This window comes from Anabrus simplex, chromosome 3 (genome assembly GCF_040414725.1).
Source record: "Anabrus simplex isolate iqAnaSimp1 chromosome 3, ASM4041472v1, whole genome shotgun sequence".
Taxonomy (NCBI): domain Eukaryota; kingdom Metazoa; phylum Arthropoda; class Insecta; order Orthoptera; family Tettigoniidae; genus Anabrus; species Anabrus simplex.
The window spans coordinates 92,142,326-92,162,189 of NC_090267.1; the positions used below are offsets into that span (position 1 = coordinate 92,142,326).

The 19,864-nt window shown below is 39.5% G+C and overlaps 1 protein-coding gene across 1 annotated transcript in view; it reads right to left on the reverse strand.

Moving 5' to 3' along the window:
* Positions 1 to 12,954: 12,954 nt before the first annotated feature.
* Positions 12,955 to 19,864, reverse strand: part of LOC136866015 (uncharacterized) — a 149,011-nt gene continuing 142,101 nt past the window's right edge. Inside the window, exon 2 of the mRNA XM_067142626.2 lies at positions 12,955 to 18,644. Coding sequence (XP_066998727.2) covers positions 17,033 to 18,619 — 1,587 coding nt within the window. The 5' untranslated portion in view covers positions 18,620 to 18,644 and the 3' untranslated portion in view covers positions 12,955 to 17,032. The remainder of the gene's footprint in view (positions 18,645 to 19,864) is intronic.

The window sequence follows — 19,864 nt, forward strand, 5'->3', positions numbered from 1 at the left end:
GCTTCTCAAAATGCTCCCTTTTAAACTCCGCAGACATAATTAAACAAATACGATATTCTAACCAACAAAATGCACATAGATCATACTTCAAAATGCCCACAATAATTATACACGTCGCAAATTAATACCAGCGCGGATTCCTTGTATATTGCTTTTCATTCCCAACATTATAAAATCTTCCTCGGGCTTCCACAAGTCCCGGCTTCATTGGCAGGTCTCCAACCTGATTTCACAAATCTCATCTCGACTCACATGACAAAACTAACCTGTTTCCCAATTCACGACTATCACCGACAAAAGAACTGGAATAAAATCCTTACTAGAATCCACGACGTGTAATAACGCTCAGTGCTTTAATAATGAATAACTTCGCATAAAATGATATCGTAATTATGTAACTGGATTTTCACGAAAATGACTGAAAAATTCTACTAGATCTTTTTATTGTCAGTCAAACACAGTTTAAATGGGCCTACAAAACGTTTCACTCCGTGACCAAATTCATCACTCTATACTCTCACCCGACAGCACGCTTCCACTCGATTGAAAATGAGTAACCATGGATTTCTTATATTATTTACGTCAAAATTTCAGGCAGAAAAATTTTACGTCAAATGAACCCCTCAATTTGACATCACAAAATATAGGCACTAAGCACACGGAAATGACGATCTACATTGGACGTGATATCACTTCGAAACCCTATTTAGTAACTTTTTACAACATGATACGGCACTCGCAAGACTTCAAAAATTTATCCAAGTGGAAAATAAAGCAAATGACACTTTTTTAGTCGTATTCTAACATTTACAAAAACCACATAGGGGGACCAACTGCGTCGTATATACCCCATTCAAATACACATTTTAGAGATCATGAAACAAGATATAATAGGTAGTAAGATGGTAAGTCACATACCTTATGTTACGCCATCGGTCATCATTGGGCTCACCAGCGACCCTGGCATTTTTATTTGGCCATTTTTACATTTCTGGCTTTACAGGTCATTATATTTCTTCAGGTTTCCTGGAAATAAAGCATAAAAAAAGAAAATGCCGTTCACTTATTTTTGCTGAGCGCACACGATGGACTGTAATTACTTCCGCACACGAATTACTTTATTTATCACGTAAGAATTTATTCAGTACTTTGACCGTCCTATCTGGTACAATTATTTCCACTCAAGAAAACTATCTCCACATGGAGTCAAGACCCCAGCCACATCGGCCGAAATATGTTGGTTGAACTTAGTTTACTTTTGTTGTTTGATTTTACAGAGCAGCTCAACCCTCTGTCGTCAGCTTCGTAACACAAAATGCAGGAGGTTTCGTCATGGCGTCAATTCTTATATATAGCAGCTACCCCCTCTCACCGGGCATCTCCCTTTGCCGCCAAGAAAATTTCTATGACTTTTCTGACTTAACTAAACTGTAATTACAAGGGTTTTGAAGGTGACTACATACTCGCTACATTTCTGGCGGTGGTGTTCAATGACATTTAAAATTTATACATGTTCAATTACTTGGATAAATGACCTCATTTGATAGGCACTATATTTCCGACTTGGCTCGGGCACGCCATATACAGGCGCTTTGAAATAGTTCACAAAAAAGACTTAAGATTCTTCCGCCGTTGACACGTGGTGCGACTGACGTCACGTAACCCAGAGCGTGGGTCCAAAGGTAATCACCCATTTGCCACGTGTCAATTCCATGCTATCAAGAATCGAACTTCTTATTAAATTGACAATTTAATACTTGATATTCTTAGGGCACAAAGGTTATGGGTTCAATATGTATGTCTTTATAACCCAATACTATATTGTATTAACTGAAGTAGGCAGTTTGTGGGTTACTGTAGTCACGTCCTAGTTCGTGAACCATGGGCAACGGCTGAGTGGCCTAGTAAGTGGTCCTGAGAGTCGGGATACCAGTTGCTATGGAATGGGAGTGGGCATCTCGGACATATTATGAGTCATGGCCCTCCTTGTGCTCACGCGGCTAGGACTATAGAATTCACCGGTGCAAGTAGGGTAGCATCCTGCTTCATGAATTTACCGAGCTCAGAACATTTTAAGCAAGCCTCGGACCTATGGGAGTAACGGAGTCCCACTCCCATTTGACAGGCGAGGGACTCCTTGGAAAGAACTTGGCGAACGAAATGGGATTCGATGGGGAGCTATCAATATTAATAGGGCTTATGGGAGAAAGAAAGTAGAACTGGCTGAGTCAGCAAAGAGGATGCATCTGGATGTGCTAGGAGTAAGTGATATTCGGGTAAGGGGAGATAACGGAGAAGAGATAGGAGATTATAAAGTGTACTTGACAGGTGTTAGAAAGGGAAGGGCAGAGTCTGGGGTAGGGCTCTTTATCAGGAATACCATTGCACGCAACATAGTTTCTGTTAGGCACGTAAAATGAGCGAATGATGTGGGTAGATTTGTAAGTGGGAGGAATTAGGACAAGATTTTGTGTCCGTGTATTCACCATGTGAGGGTGCAGATGAGGGTGAAGTTGACAAGTTTTATGAAGCATTGAGTGACATCGTGGTCAGGGTCAACAGCAAGCATAGAATAGTGCTAATGGGCGAGTTCAATGCGAGAGTTGGGAATAGAACTGAAGGATACGAAAGGGTGATTGGTAAATATGGGGAAGATATGGAAGCAAATGGGAATGGGAAGCGTTTACTGGACTTCTTTGCTAGTATGGGTTTAGCTGTTACGAATACATTCTTCAAGCATAAGGCTATACACCGCTACACATGGGAGGCTAGGGGTACCAGATCCATAATAGACTATATCTTAACCGACTTCGAATTCAGGAAATCTGTTAGGAATGTAAGAGTTTTTCGCAGATTTTTCGATGATACAGACCACTATCTGATCTGTAGTGAACTAAGTATCTCTAGGCCTAGGGTAGATAAAGTGAAATCTGTCTGTAAACGATAAGGGTAGAAAATCTCCAGGACGAGGAAATTAGACAGAAGTACATGGATATGATTAGTGAGAAGTTTCGAACAGTAGACAGTAAGCAGGTTCAGGATATAGAAAGTGAATGGGTGGCATACAGGGATGCTGTAGTAGAAACAGCAAGGGAATGCCTAGGAACAACTGTGTGTAAAGATGGGAAAAGGCGAACATCTTGGTGGAATGAAGAAGTGAGAGCAGCCTGTAAACGTAAAAAGAAGGCTTATCAGAAATGGCTACAAACAAGGGCCGAGGCAGACAGGGATATGTACGTAGATGAAAGAAACAGAGCGAAACAAATAGTTGTTGAATCCAAAAAGAAATCATGGGAAGATGTTTATAATAACCTGGAAAGGTTAGGTCAAGCAGCAGGGAAACCTTTCTGGACAGTAATAAAGAATCTTAGGAAGGGAGGGAAAAAGGAAATGAACAGTATTTTGAGTAATTCAGGTGAACTCATAATAGATCCCAGGGAATCACTGGAGAGGTGGAGGGAATATTTTGAACATCTTCTCAATGTAAAAGGAAATCATCCTGGTGGTGTTGCAAACAGCCAAGCTCATGGGGAGGAGGAAAATGATGTTGGTGAAATTATGCTTGAGGAAGTGGAAAGGATGCTAAATAAACTCCGTTTTCATAAGGCTGCAGGAATAGATGAAATTAGAGCTGAAATGGTGAAGTACAGTGGGAGGGCAGGGATGAAATGGCTTCATAGAGTAGTAAAATTAGTGTGGAGTGTTGGTAAGGTACCTTCAGATTGGACAAAAGGAGTAATTGCACCTATCTATAAGCAAGGGAACAGGAAGAATTGCAACAATTATCGAGGTATCTCATTGATTAGTATACCAGGCAAAGTATTCACTGGCATCTTGGAAGGGAGGGTGCGATCAGTCGTTGAGAGGAAGTTGGATGAAAACCAGTGTGGTTTCAGACCACAGAGAGGCTGTCAGGATCAGGTTTTCAGTATGCGCCAGGTAATTGAAAAATGCTACGAGAGGAATAGGCAGTTGTGTTTATGTTTCGTAGATATACAGAAAGCTTATGACAGGGTACCGAGAGAAAAGGTGTTCACTATACTGGGGGACTATGGAATTAAAGGTAGATTATTAAAATCAATCAAAGGTATTTATGTTGACAATTGGGCTTCAGTGAGAATTGATGGTAGAATGAGTTCTTGGTTCAGGGTACTTACAGGCGTTAGACAAGGCTGTAATCTTTCACCTTTGCTGTTCGTAGTTTACATGGATCATCTGCGGAAAGGTATAAACTGGCAGGGAGGGATTCAGTTAGGTGGAAATATAGTAAGCAGTTTGGCCTATGCTGACGACTTGGTCTTAATGGCAGACTGTGCCGAAAGCCTGTAGTCTAATATCTTTGAACTTGAAAATAGGTGCAATGAGTATGGTATGAAAATTAGCCTCTCGAAGACTAAATTGATGTCAGTGGGTAAGAAATTCAACAGAATTGAATGTGAGATTGGTGATACAAAGCTAGAACAGGTCGATAATTTCAAGTATTTAGGTTGTGTGTTCTCCCAGGATGGTAATAGAGTAAGTGAGATTGAATCAAGGTGTAGTAAAGCTAATGCAGTGAGCTCGCAGTTGCGATCATCAGTATTCTGTAAGAAGGAAGTCAGCTCCCAGACGAAACTATCTTTACATCGGTCTGTTTTCAGAGCAACTTTGCTTTACGGGAGCGAAAGCTGGGTGGACTCAGCTTATCTTATTCATAAATTAGAAGTAACAGACATGAAAGTAGCAAGAATGATTGCTGGTACACACAGGTGGGAACAAGGGCAGGAGGGTACTCGGAATGAGGAGATAAAGACTAATTTAGGAATGAACTTGCTGGATGAAGCTGTATGCATAAACCGGCTTCGGTGGTGGGGTCATGTGAGGCGAATGGAGGAGGATAGGTTACCTAGAAGAATAATGGACTCTGCTATGGAGGGTAAGAGAAGTAGAGGGAGAGCAAGACGACAATGGTTAGACTCAGTTTCGAACGATTTAAAGATAAGAGGTATAGAACTAAATGAGGCCACAATACTAGTTGCAAATCGAGGATTGTGGCGACGTTTAGTAAATTCTCAGAGGCTTGCAGACTGAACACTGAAAGGCATAACAGTCTATAATGATAATGTATGTATGTATGTATGTATGTATGTATGTATGTATGTATGTATGTATGTATGTATGTATGTATGTATGTATGTATGTATGTATGTATGAAGTAGGCTTATTTTAATATCTATCCTTCTCTTTGTATGTATGTTACTAAAAATGAAACTTAATGTTTTTTTTCATGACTTACAACATTTGGACACCCAGGTTTAAACATGACAAAAAACCAACAATATATATACTCTTTGTTGAAGAATGTATGTATATGTATTAAATATATAAAGTCATGCTGTTATACACCGTATGGAAACACAGACCAATAAAACTCAGTAAAAGGCCACATCCCCCTCTTCCATCTCCGTCATATTTCACACCCACTTACCCAACTTCCTCTCTCGACACAACCCCCAACATGCCCGCAAGTCTCGTCCAGAGCGAGGGTGCAACCCTCTTGGTGGACCGCCTCAACCCTTTACGGTGGGGAATGTAAAATGTGAGGGCGTCAGATGCGCCTGCAATCGCGGCATGTTGTTAGAAAAGGCACTCTTAGTGAAGCTTTACTATACTTTATTTTCATGTCAGTAAACCCCATGTCATGCCGATCATGTGTGTCAGTTATTACCTCTTTACCTCCAATATTCTGTGGAGTATATCCTCGTCAAATGTTAACGGAACTTTTGGTCACTCTGTACCTCTCTGAATTCTATGTAAACATACTTGGAGAAAACTTTGACCCGGGGGTACTATCCGAGATATACAGTAGTTGCACAACTCTGTTCATGGTTTCGAGCTTTTCGATGACAGATATGCCCGTAATAAGACTGTCGCCTGCAAGGATGTAGGTAGAGATGTCCTCCTTACTTACAGACAATTCACAATAAGCGTGGTATTTCCGTTGATCCTTCCGGGTGACAAATCGTATAAAAATGACGTGAAACTATACCTGAAGTAGCGTAGAGAAGGTATCCTTCCTTTATGCTTGTCAGGGACTCATCAACCCGCCCATAGAACTATTCGTTCTTATAAAGAAGATTTAAAACTGAGGCACTGTAAATATCGATCATTTTATGTGTTGCTATAGACCGGCTTGGATCAGAAAATGCGTTTTCTATTCTCTCCAATTGAGCTCGTATCATGTGTTCCCGGAAGGCTGCCAACATTCGTTGAAAGCAAGAAAACCACCTAATTTCAAATTGTCATTGCGTGCACCCATAACCTTACCTTTTTTCATTTTGTCACTTTTTGTCACATTTTAGCAGGACTTCAGGGTATGTTAGAGGCCTGTTGGCCGCTTCGAGGCCCTATATGTGGGCTTATGCCCCTAGACCCCCTTTGCTTGTCCCCAGTCTTGTCTCTTGCCAGGCCTAACCAATCCAGTCCAATGGTCTTGTCAGTTGCCAGACCTAACCAATCCAGTCCAATGGTCTTGTCACTTGCTAGGCCTAACCAATCCAGTCCAATGGTCTTATCAGTTGTCAGGCCTAACCAATCCAGTCCAATGGTCTTGTCACTTGCCAGGCCTAACCAATACAGTCCAATGGTCCTGTCAATTGCCAGGCCTAACCAATCCAGTCCAATGGTCTTGTCACTTGCCAGGCCTAACCAATACAGTCCAATGGTCTTGTCAGTTGCCAGGCCTAACCAATCCAGTCCAACGGTATTGTCACTTGTCAGGCCTAACCAATCCAGTCCAATGGTCTTGTCACTTGCCAGGCCTAACCAATCTAGTCCAATGGTCTTGTCCCTTGCCAGGCCTAACCAATACAGTCCAATGGTCTTGTCACTTGCCAGGCCTAACCAACACACTCCAATGGTATTGTCACTTGCCAGGCCTAACTAATCCAGTCCAATGGTCTTGTCTCTTGCCAGGCCTAACAAATACAGACCAAGGGTGTTTTCACAAGCCTGGTTTTGTAAAGACTCTTGCCACTAGTTCCTAAGTTGGCAGCCTTGTGCAGCACGCTGTGATGACGTCCGAGCCGCACCATGTGGATCTGTAATCTATCTTTTGAGAAGGGTCAACGGAATGACAAATCTGCATACTGACAGAGAATTTGTTCATTTTTCGTAACCAATTTTGGCCAACTTTGGACCATGTAAATCATTCTTCAAGATTTCAGTTTTCTTTGAGCTTCATTCCTTTCAGCCGTCCAATGTTGTTTCTTCTTGGTCGCTGTTTCTGGCTCTAGAAACCCCTCAAATGCCCTGAAAGTGGTTCTGTTGTGGATGTCTTGATCCATGCTGTTCATTTCTTGCAGATTCTTCTTGGTGTTAACAAACCATTTGTCATAAGAGTTGCCTTTTCTATTGGGCTTGTTGAAATGGTTAACAATATTCTTTGGGAGTCAGTCGTCGGGCATTCTTGTAATATGTCCAAAGAATTTAACCATTCGTTTGAGTATTGCATCTGAAATCCTGCTGAATATTTTATACACTTCTTTGTTGCTGCGTAATCGGCATGTGCCAGCACATATTTTTGGTAGTTTACTGTGTCAGTTCGTGCTATCTACTTTTCAACAGGCACGAAAGCGGACGAGTATGATGATTTTTATAAGTGTATGAAAGCTAGTAGTTACGAGGTTCGCTAAGTCTCGATTGTCCATAGCATACAACAACGTAAACAGGATTCTGATCAAGAATGGCTGAGCACTTGATCTAGTACTGTCGAGTATATCCTCTGTTTCAGTGATCTGGAACAGAAGTATAGACAGAATCTCATGCGTCAGAGAATAAACATCATCCGTCCTTACATATTGACATGTGTATCTGTCAGACAGAAACTTAGTCTCTTAAAACTCAATCGGATGATGTATACAATTTTCGTAAGGCTAATTTTTAAAAATTATTGTATACAGAACTATTTGATATTGATGGGAGTACAGTGTTAATATATTCTGACGCAGATCAAGATCGCGACTTAAATGTGCGTCCATAGTGTGTAGGAAATGAAAAATATGTCCACCTCGGTTTAGTTGATTAATCAGGCGGAAGTCATACCATCAGATGAAGGAAGGAAATCCAAATTTTCACTAAGCCAAATTTAAAGAAATTCGCAGAGTTTTAAAACGGGATATCGAATTAAAGGCCACCAAACACAGACAGCTAAGCTACGCTATGCTACGCAACGCAACGAAAAAAGAAGCTCTATTGAAGTTACATGTAATGGCACACACAGACTGCTATGCTGAGCTACGCTAACCTAAGCAATACCAAACTAAATTTTACAGTTTGCTAAGGAGGCGATTTTCGACGTTGTAGGTGGATTCGCGCATGCGCAAGATAACTTTTTTTGTCCGGCATCTAGCAAACAGTCGTTTCATGTATGTGGCTTTCGTGAATTACTTCAATATAGTAGCTATTATATTGTTTAATTGGTTTTGTTTTCGTTATTATCATGGAAGGCAGACGAAAGGAAGAAAGACTGATTGGAGAGGTAAAAAAAAATACACTTGTCTGTCAAATTGTTAAAGACAAGCATGCAAGACAACTGTTGGCAAGAAATACATTAAACACTGGAAATTTATTTTACGTATCATTTATTGCTTTTACATATATTTTTACCCTACATTCTATCATTTGGATTTGGCAACTTCATTTTCATTTTTTTAAACATCATCCTCAGTGATAGACGGAAGTTCATGAAAATGTTTCTGATTTAGATGAAAATACCTTGTAATTCTTCGCCATTTCCATGCAAAGCTTAAATCAAATGATGTGACTCACCATGAATTATTCTCCTTCCAATTTCACTCATACAGTATCTTCTCCTCTCTTTAAACGGCTGCCTAACATAGTTTAGCTCAGCTTTTCATTCGTGACATAGCACAACATAGCTTGGCGTTACTTAACACAGAGTAGCTTAGCGTAGTTTTCTGTGTGTTGTGCCCTTAACGGATAAAAAATATGTGAAGAAATCTAAAAATGAGATCAGTTAAATATCAATAACCTGTGAACATTTGTTAAAAATAAAAGCAGATCTGCAGCATGAACGATAATGAAACATGGTGGACGATTGTTTGATGATAAGTCAATTGCTGAGGATTTTGCGAGTTATTTTTACTCTGCCTATTCTGAAAATTATGTTAAATATGATGCCTTAGCATATGAGAACCAGGAAGTAATTCCGAAACTTGTTGTTTCTGTTGTTAAAGAAATAAAAAATAGTGATATCTAAAAGGAAGCCCAAGAGATCTGCAGGTCCTGATCTTATTCTTCCGTATATAATAAAGGAATGAGGTGATGTATTTACTTACCCTTTATCAATTATATTAAATCTTTGCCTCCGTACCGGAGTGCTTCCACTCAGATGGAAAATTACGAAAGTAAGTCCATTTTACAAATCTGGAGACCGGTCAGTTTTAAGTAATTATAGGCCTGTGGCAATCGCCACTGGTATTGCAAAAGTACTTCACAAAATTTTATACCATCGCAGCTTTCAGCAGGTTCAATTTTCCATAAATAACTCTCTGCATGGTTTTATGCCCAGACAATCTATCGTAACTACTTTAATTGTATTCATTCATAAATTTAAACTGCTATGGACGATGGAGCTGAAGATGATGTGACTTATGCTGATTAAAGTATACGGAAATTAGCCTTTTACGTACCTATTTTCTAACAGTATGTTGACACTGTTCGTACCATACCTTTATAATCACCAACAATATGTTTCCTACATGGGATATGAGACGTCCATCTACTGCACTCAATCTCGTGTTCCTCAAGACTCGAACCTCGGCCCTTTGTTATTTTTGTTGATGACGAGTGACCTTCCGTTGTGTATAACTCATTCTAGTATTATACATTTCGCCGATGATGTAAAGATTCTTAAAATAATTAAATCTGTTACGGGGTTACCCGTGGAGCAGAAAGAGGTTAAAGAAGGTGCCGGGGTGAATGGGTCTAACTACAATATCAAAATTAAGTTAAAACTTAAACTGAAGGTTATATTTTCAGAACTTCAAACTTAACAATTTTTCATGAAAATATTACAGGTACAAATAGCAATTATTAAACAAGATTGGGAAAAATCCAAGATTCGAAACCTTAACACTTTGGGCTTTAAGCCCCCTAGTTTTACAATTTTACAAAAGGAAGAGGTATCATTTAATGAGGGGCAGAAATCCCCTAATTCAGGAGCACTTGCTCCCTAAATCGCAATATCTAGCCTCCCCAGAGGCACACTTTACAGTTACAAAACTTGAAAAAGAGCTAACGGGCTCTCAGTTTCTTACTGCCTACTCAAGGCAACATTACATCAATCTCTGGTCTCTCAAACCACCATTTACAAATTGAACTTACTTTTACAGGGGTATTTAATACCCAACCTACCGGGCCTTCATGGAAACGAAGATGTTAAATAACTGGCCCAAACACAAAAGGAATGGAGGCGTACACTGCGCTCCAAGATAATGAAAATTACAAGGCTCTCGGCCGATGAAAACAGGGGCTAATCCCAACCTACTGAGGGGACTCGTGTAGAAATACTGTAACTTTAATACATGGCAGAAACGAAAGGTTACAAAACCGTAGGCACATCAAACCAAGATGAAGGAGAGCTCAAGAGGGTATTTCACTCTCTATCCCCGATTTATAGTTAAAGACTTTCGAAGATTTTACATCGGCAAAAGAAAAGTTACATTTTAGAAAGGTTATATAGTTAAAGATTCGGACCTTTCCCTCGGGTTAACCTGCGGAGGTAGCAAGAAAGAAAGAAGTTGTAGATGTTCAGCTGATCGATGAAAGAGGCCGCCCGCCTCCTGCTTTGACACACACACTCAGTAAGATGACGATCAATTGAACAAGAGACGTGAAAATCCGCAGTTTATAAATCCTCACGGAAGGTTCGGGATCTTTCATGACTAAACCAGCCACACCATCTCACTTTTATTGGTTAAATCCAAAGTGAAGAAGAAATACGGGATTTGTTGGAAATTAATTACAAACATTAGGGATTGGCTAGATTAAAAACTGGCGGAAAGAAAAAGGAAATATTGCCAACCCAAAAATAAATGAGCATCATATCAGTTACAAAACCTAGAAATACAAAACTTCTTTAAATTATAAGTTCTTTCACTTCGCACCAGGGTGCATGATCATAGTTTTTAGTGGTGTCCTCTGTGGAGAAATGTCCAAACTTCTTGATGAATGTCAAACAAAACAAGTAGAAATTCACTCAGGTTAGGAAACTGCACAATAACAAAATTGCATTATATTTCTGTGGTGACATCTTCTAATTAACGTTCCAAGTTGGTGTAGTTTCAGTTTCACTGTTTTACCAATAGAGGAGTTCATTTAGGCGCTAGTTTTGAATGCACGGCGTTGAGGTGTACCTCCCGGTACAAAATCAATTCAGTACTGTCGAAAGTTAAAGGAAGACCTCGATAGTGTTCAACAAATGGAGGAGAATATGAATCGTCTGCACATCAACATTAATGAATTCTATGTTATTACATTTACCAGAAATCAGACTAAAGTCAGCTTTGAAAATAAGATTTGAAACTCATATCTCCGTGCAGTGAATTTTATCAAGGACTTAGGAGTAACGTTTGATTCAAAATTAACTTTCTGTTCACACTTAAATGATATGGTTGAAATTGCATAAATGTTAGGTTTTAGAACAGGATGTTCTCAAGACTTCACTAACCCAAATAGTATTATGGAACTATTCTACTAATTTGTAAGAATCAGGCTGGAATATGCCACTGTCATTTGGAATCTTCGTAGCTCGAAGTACAATGTAGTTGTCACGTTGATTGTCAGTTAATTGTGTTGAGTTGACTGAGCGAGATATCGGCCTTGTCTGGAGACGATCCGAGTGAACAGCAGTCGTGTGATTGTGAGAGTTATTGGCCTTGTCTAGAGTCGAGCCAGGTGGACAGCAGTCGTGTGATTGTGTGACTTATCCGCCTTATCAGGAGTTGAGCCGAGTGAACAGCAATCGTGTGATTGTGCAAGTTATCGGCCTTATCTGGAGTCGAGCCGAGTGAAAAGCAGTCGTGTGATCGTGAGATTTAGCGGGCTTGTCTGGAGTCGAGCCAAGTGAACAGCTGTCGTGTGATTGTGCAAGTTATCGGCCTTGTCTGGAGTCGAGCCGGGTGAACAGCAGTCGTGTGATTGTGCAAGTCATCGGCCTTATCTGGAGTCTAGTCGAATGAACAGCAGTCGTGTGATTGTGAGAGTTATCGGCCTTATCTGAAGTCGAGCCGAGTCGAATCAAACTACAGCGAACTGCTGAGCGAAGAGACTGATAAATGCATAGAGAAGTGGAAGGTGAGAACTGTCAATCAAAATTACGGAAGTAGCGTCCTTTCCAGTTAAAGGCTGCGGAGACCTGCTGTGAGGAATAGAGATTTTGTAAATAGCCACGAATTAGCGAACTATTGTAATTAATTTTCAAGTATAATTTTGTATATGTATGCACTATTTAGGTCATTCTAAATAAAATAAGATCAGTAAAACTATATGTTTTATTCATAAAAGTATGTATGAGTGTATGGTAATCGTTATTCTTCTTTAAAGTAGCATGGACCTTCCTGTAGTTCATCTCCAGACGAAACCTCTGCCATGTGTACTTTACAAATAGGTTATGAGTGGGCATATTTGTGGGATTAGGAATGTAAAACATGCTTCGAGACCAGAAGAAAGCCTTTTATATTCCGATATATTTCTGAAACTCACTTTATGAAACGAATCATCATCATCGTCATCATTTTACAATTCCAGTTTCCCAGGTACTGTTTTATGAAACGAATCAATAACCTATAACATGATTATTTAGGAATCAACTGAAATATTTAGTTCAGGTTTTAATTGTAGGCACTTATACTCACAAGCGGGGAAAATATTAGAATAAATATTTAAAAAATGTATTATTTTCCAAACTTTATTCCATAAAATACTGACATCTATGCCTTACTTCTCTAAATAAATATTACATCACAGAGCTTGTTACTTACAATTTAATAACAGCTATATATAAATTATGATTTCAAACACTGATTTACATAAACTTTATGAATGCTCAAATGTCAACGTATGATCACTTACTACTGTAATATTTCAAAATACTATGCATATTATCACAATTACAACAGGGAAGTACGCTAAAAATTGTTGAACAATCTGTTATGAAAGAATATTGATAGTGAAAACAGCTCTACAATAAATTTTGAAACAGCGTACGACAAAAACAGGTTATTGTGTTTATCATAATTTGTATTGTTCTTTAAAGTAGCATGGAACTTCTTGCATTTCATATTTCTACAAAAAACCTCTGCCTCATGCATTTTACAATATTAGGTTATGAAGTGGGCAATTTGAACCCCGACCAGCGGACGTGACGAATATTCTCTCTCGTTTCCTTATTGCACTGTTTTAATATACTTTCAGCTATGTTGTTATATAAATCTTGTACACGTTATAATCACAAAACACAAGTAAAACAAGTATATCATATTTAGTTAGCGTATCATTTCTACTTAAAAATTACAGTGTGCAGTGACTTATTCATATTTTAATGCGGAGATTGACAAAGGTAACGTGCAGCACTTTGTGAGATTTAAAATTTTAGCTCGTAAACGTTTGTGCGCTCCGTTATAAGAAGTGTACAAGTCGCTACATCAGCAACTCAACCCATTGAGGATTTTGTTAATTGATATTAAGGGCAACGACATCGTGGTAGTTGTTGGCCAGAAGAGATTTTATTTTAAGGATATTATTTTACATGTTAAACAGTTCTCATTTAAGAAAGAAAACACTCCGAACCCCGCTCAGCGGTCACAACGAATATCCTCTCCTATTTGCCTTAAACGGACAATTTATGACGTGTTTTAATGCAGTTACAGCTATGTAAGTGTGTGAATATTTTAAATTTATAACATGAGAAAGCTGGGAATTACAGTATTTTCAAGTCTTCATACTATTTTACGTCGAAGGAAACAAAGAAAATATAAGATTTTGCTGCAAGATTCTTTCCAGTATTCATTGAATTAATTCTATGGACAAAAGATATCTCAAGCCTTTGATAACGAATGTGTTTAGGCTAGTTAATGATGGTCTGAGAATCCTGGTTACTTAAGAACTTCTCAACTAATTGTTTACTCTGTGATCAGAGTGTCCAGTCTGGTGTTCATTAGGTAAAGTTCTTAGAAAGCTGAACAGGAATGTTTCGTGGGAACAGCTGTCATTTCCAGTACAATACGTGTAAACATAAACAAGAGCTCATATGTTTTCTTTGCCCCTTATCATAATAATATCCAAATTCCAATCCATAACACTGTATTCTCCTATTAATCCTTTCATGCCTGGTGTATAGGAAACAACCTTACTCCTTATCCTCGGTTAATATTGAAGACAGTGATTTATAGTTATTTTTTAACTGTTGGGTTTGATTTAGGGACCTTACTTGCCGATACAACGTCGTACAGTCACTGTTAATCTTTCAAGCTGGCACTATGTAGTAATTATTTTTTCGTGACGTACCGATACGTTTTGCCACTGCCATATTGTGAAAATCACCAGTGTTACATTTACGGGAGTAAGTGAAGCATATTTCCTTTTTCTGTGGAACTTTAAATCTGTTTGTGTAATACTAGGTAAGTATAATTGTGACATGCTCGAATAGTGCATTTAATAATGTAGTTAATGTTAAATGACGAACGCAGCGTTTCATTAATATGGTCTTATTTCGTCCATTCCGTGTGTATAGAGTTCAACTAGGATGTATAAAAAGCAAAAAAAAAAAAAAAAAAATCTGCAAGAGCTCTTCCGAAAAGAAAAGGAACATTATCTCCTCTATAAAAATTAGTTCAGTTGAAATGGAAGGAAATTTCGTTATCAATCTAACCTAACCTAACCTTCCACCCCGTCAGCATCCACGCGTACCAACCACCGTTTATTTTACGTGGGCCCTCCCCATCACATTACCACAGGCTTTAGGAGTACCTCTGGCTCAACCATTACTGGCCATGGGTACGTATTGCAGGGCGCAAGTATACTTGCAGTCGTAGAGGGCCACAAGAAGTAAGTTCCGTTTAATTGTGTAAGCTACTCTACCAGTAAGGTTATATCATATTAGCGCTGAACGCGTAGCACTTAGTATACGCGTAACTGTGAAACTAGCCTCACAGTGCGGCGATCACCTAATGGAAACTTGCCTGCCTGCGAAGTACAGAATGGGTTGAAACAAATTTTGGTTAACAAGTAAGAAAAGCAAATGGAATAACTCCTGAAAAACTCAGTTTGTTCTCCATCGATCGAAAAATCATTTACAAGGCAAGAACCAAAATGGTTGGGTTTTCGTTCAGTGTACGCAAACATTCGCTTCTTATTATTCTTCTCATTATTATTATTATTATTATTATTATTATTATTGAGAAAACAATATTCTAAAGATTGAAATAATAAAGAAACATCTTTGCATTAGGATATAAAAACTGATGTCCATAACAGAACTGATAAGTAAGACTCAAATCTGTGATGTGCCAGTGCTAAAAATTGATATCCTTAAAACGAATCTCCTTCTAACGTTAACTGTTTCAAGGAGAAAGTTATTTGATTTACGTCCCACTAACTACTTTTAAGGTTTTCGGATACGCCGAGGTGCCGGAATTTATTCCTGCAGGAGTTCTTTTACGTGCCAGTAAATCCACCGACACGGTGCTGACGTACTTGAGCACCTTAAAATACCACTGGACTGAGCCGGGATCGAACCTGCCAAGTTGGGGTCAGAAGGCCAGCGCCTCAACCGTCTGAGCCACTCAGCCCGGCGAAGCCATCTCAGGTACAAATACTAACATCACTGCACGTATCTAGATTCATAGATGATCTTCGAAGCAAGGCACAAAGAGTGAAAAACAGACTAAGCTGACTATATCCAAACACTTGTTGGAAAATATTTGATTTACACCAGAGCCAATTTATATCAGCCTTGAAGGTATAGCAACTACCATGTGTCAGAAGTATTGGAAGACTAAAATATGCAACATGTTTATTTTAAGAGTACGCAAATTCAGCATTAGCTGTAATTTTTTTTAAAAATAAGCACGCCTGCGTGAATAGGTAGGTGAGTACATTCAGTTTGCTTATTACTTTCAGACAGCGATCGCTGATCTTCCGAAACCTCTTTACTAGCTTAATGTAAAAATAAAATATGTATCGTCCTATGTACAATATCACACTGGCACAGCAGATATCACCTTCGATGAAAATCACTTTTACGTTTTCCACCACACAAAACTAAAATACCATTGCTATTCAGTTCTCAATGACTGAAATCGAATCATTACATTCATCAAAACCAAGAAAGTATACAACTGCCGTAAGCATCTTCTCTATTCTATCTTGTCATGTTCTGTAGGCACATTTATATCACTATTTTGTCACGAAAGACTACTGAGGGGAAATGAGAAGTTCACTTACGTTCTATATATAGTAGGTTTTTAAAATTATGTATATTTTTACAGTAGACTTGAAAATCCATGTCATAAAATATGTATGTAGTCCTCTTGGTATTTATATACAATATTGCAATCAATATTTAGAAACTTATAACTCAATTCACTAGAATTACTTCTATGAACATTATATCTTTGAGATTATTACAGTTCAACTTTCCTTTGGACTGCAGTCAACGTGAAGTTTATTCCATTTCTACAGCAGTGTCGGTGATCCTCAGGCGAGCGTTATCGCACATCGTGTTCTAATGTCATTGGTACAGACAATGCTCATCACAGTTAGACCTCTTTCCCACGCAAATACTCCAATGTGCTTCACGAAGCTGAAATTATCAGGAAACGCAATTTGGTAGTTTTCCCACCAGAATTTCAACGTACTCTGGCAAAGTGAATCTGCATTTCAGCACCAGTTTGTGGGTGTGGAAACATATATAACTTCACCGTGAGTAGAATGAAGAACATCCTCATTTAGGATGCATTAATCTCCATTACTAAAGCTGCGCGCAAAGCGAACCACTGCCTTGAGCCTGGTAAGGATAAACTCTTTCTTCATGTTCCCTTATCCACATCGGAGAAGGTGCGGTAGCCCGTTTGATGGATGACCTTAGAAGCCAGTTACTTAAGGCACGATAAGGTGGGAATCGGAGTAAGTAGCACATCACTAGGGAAGTGAAACGATACATGAATCCCTGGAAGTAAGTTAGAGAAGCCTCTACATGAGGAGACTGAATATTCAATAAACGGCACAAATAAAGAAGTGACACTTCAAAAGTCACTCCAGGAACGTAAAAACTGATACCTTCTACGACACAGCGGTACATATGTTCCCAGTTGTGGTCTACATCACGGAGCTTTGGTTTCATTTTATATTCTAGAAAATCACTGGACCGTTGTCTAACTGTTGCTAAATCACCAGTACAGAAATTGTAGCGATCTTCGATACCCAGCATATACCCAATGCAGCGCCACAAGTGTACAAAGCCTTCGAGATCTTCCTCAGATGCTCCTCCCGCACCAAATGCGCTCGGATATAGCACCATTAGACCTACAAATCCAAACTGAGTAACTGCCATGTCAGCTTGATTGATATACAGAAATTTATCTTTCGATGTATTTGAACAGAGTCCTGTTTCTTGATACGGACATAATGCGCGGAAATCTTCTCGAAGTTGATCACTTAATTCACTCCAGACTGGTGGCTTGAGAGTACATTTCTTCTCAAATGCTTGCGGGTCAAGGCTATTAATACGCTTCCTGTACGTTTCGTGTATATCTCGTACGATTTTCAAGTTTCTACGAGCCTCACTGTTCTCTTTCCATATATCGCTTTCATACCAGGACTTCACACGAATGACCGTCGAGAGATAACGCTTGAATGCCTTAAATGGTGTATCTGATTTCCCTGTGTATATCAATGGCTTCAGGTTTTCTGGATACAAGAAGAGTAACATAAGAGACAGCATTTCAGCGAAAACAAGACCGAAGAAATAGTCTAGCGCAAATTTTTGGCCTCTCTTGTATTTTTCCAAGTCTAACCAATCTGGAACTGAGTCCATCGATACTTTGGAGTCTCCTAAGGACTCACCCGTCTCGAGCAACTGAAGATATTCCGGTAGCACAGTTTTCACTGCAAGAAGGTCTTGGCCAATGAGGAAGTTTGTGATGTCAGAATACTGGTGCTCTGTTCCAGATGATCCAGCTGGAGATTCATCGTTATTCTGGTGCGATTCAGTGGCTGTAGATGTTGTCGGTGATGTCGACAAACTTGGCGTATTTTTATTTTCATTTTGTTGATGCTGATCATTTGCTTCAGTTGACATACTTATGTGATTTTTCAATTCGTTCCTACTGGAATCACTGTAAGAAGTTCCTTTGATGGCCTTATCTTGAGAACTGGGCGAAGAATAAACACGGCCATGAAAGGACAGCGTGCTTGATGTCGTATAGTCCACATTTTTGAACGGGCAGCTGATGAACTTCTCTGCAGGCGGTTCATGAACGTGGCTGTCTTCACTGATAAATGATGACTGCTCATGCAATTGTGATGTTTCATCAGCCTTTTCTACAATAGCCTTCATCGTAGGTTATGTATGAAAGTGCAACCTGAAACAGAAGAAAGATACATTCGTTCAGATAATGTGATTTAATAAAATTGGTGATGATGGTGATGATGATTTTTGTTGTTTTAAGGAGCCGAAATCGAGGTCATTGGTCCCTGATGAAATGGAATGAATGCTATAAATAAGCTGATTTTCTAAAATGATAATGGAAGAGTATGTCTACCCATTAATCGCATTTCTTGATAAGGGGTCGGGGTAAAATGAGAATGGAAGCGAAAGTACAATATCAGGACAGATATGCCTTACATGAAGGAGGATAAAATGGCGACTAATCTGGTTGAAAATGCAAAAGGCACTGGACTCTAAACTAATCCAAATGTCACCAAAAATAGAAGAAAACCAACATATTTCAAAACCTAGGTTGTAAAATATTCTGTTTTGAAAACTTACATGTAAATTGAAAGGCTAACTTTAAAAAATGTCAATGTTTAGGATTTCAGAATCAAGCTACGGTATATCAAAAGATTAATCAATCATCATCATCATCATCTGTTTACCCTCCAGGTTCGGCTTTTCCCTCGGACTCAGCGAGGGGTCCCACCTCTACCGCCTCAAGGGCAGTGTCCTGGAGCTTCAGACTCTTGGTCGGGGGATACAACTGGGGAGAATGACCAGTACCTCCCCCAGGCGGCTTCACCTGCTAAGCTGAACAGGAGCCTTGTGGAGGGATGGGAAGATTGGAAGGGATAGGCAAGGAGGAGGGAAGGAAGCGGCCGTGGCCTTAAGTTAGGTACCATTCCGGCATTCGCCTGGAGGAGAAGTAGGAAACCACGGAAAACCACTTCCAGGATGGCTGAGGTGGGAATCGAACCCACCTCTACTCAGTTGACCTCACGAGGCTGAGTGGACCCCGTTCCAGCCCTCGTACCACTTTTTAAATTTCGTGGCAGAGCCGGGAATCGAACCCGGACCTCCGGGGGTGGCAGCTAATCACGCTAACCACTATACCACAGAGGCGGACGAAGATTAATCAATACTTAAAATTTGAGCTAAAATCGATTAATCGGATCACTATCCCTCATAAAGCAGACAACGAGTACTGCTGAATGCTGGTCATCCCTGAAGATGAGGAAAATTGTATCAGGCAGTTCTTACTTTCGTTGGAGACTGACCAGGTCCACGCACTCAGACATTGTCAGTCATAGTAGGTCTACGTGAACAAACGCAGGGTCGCCTGCCTGCTGCAGACGGCGGTGTTAGAAG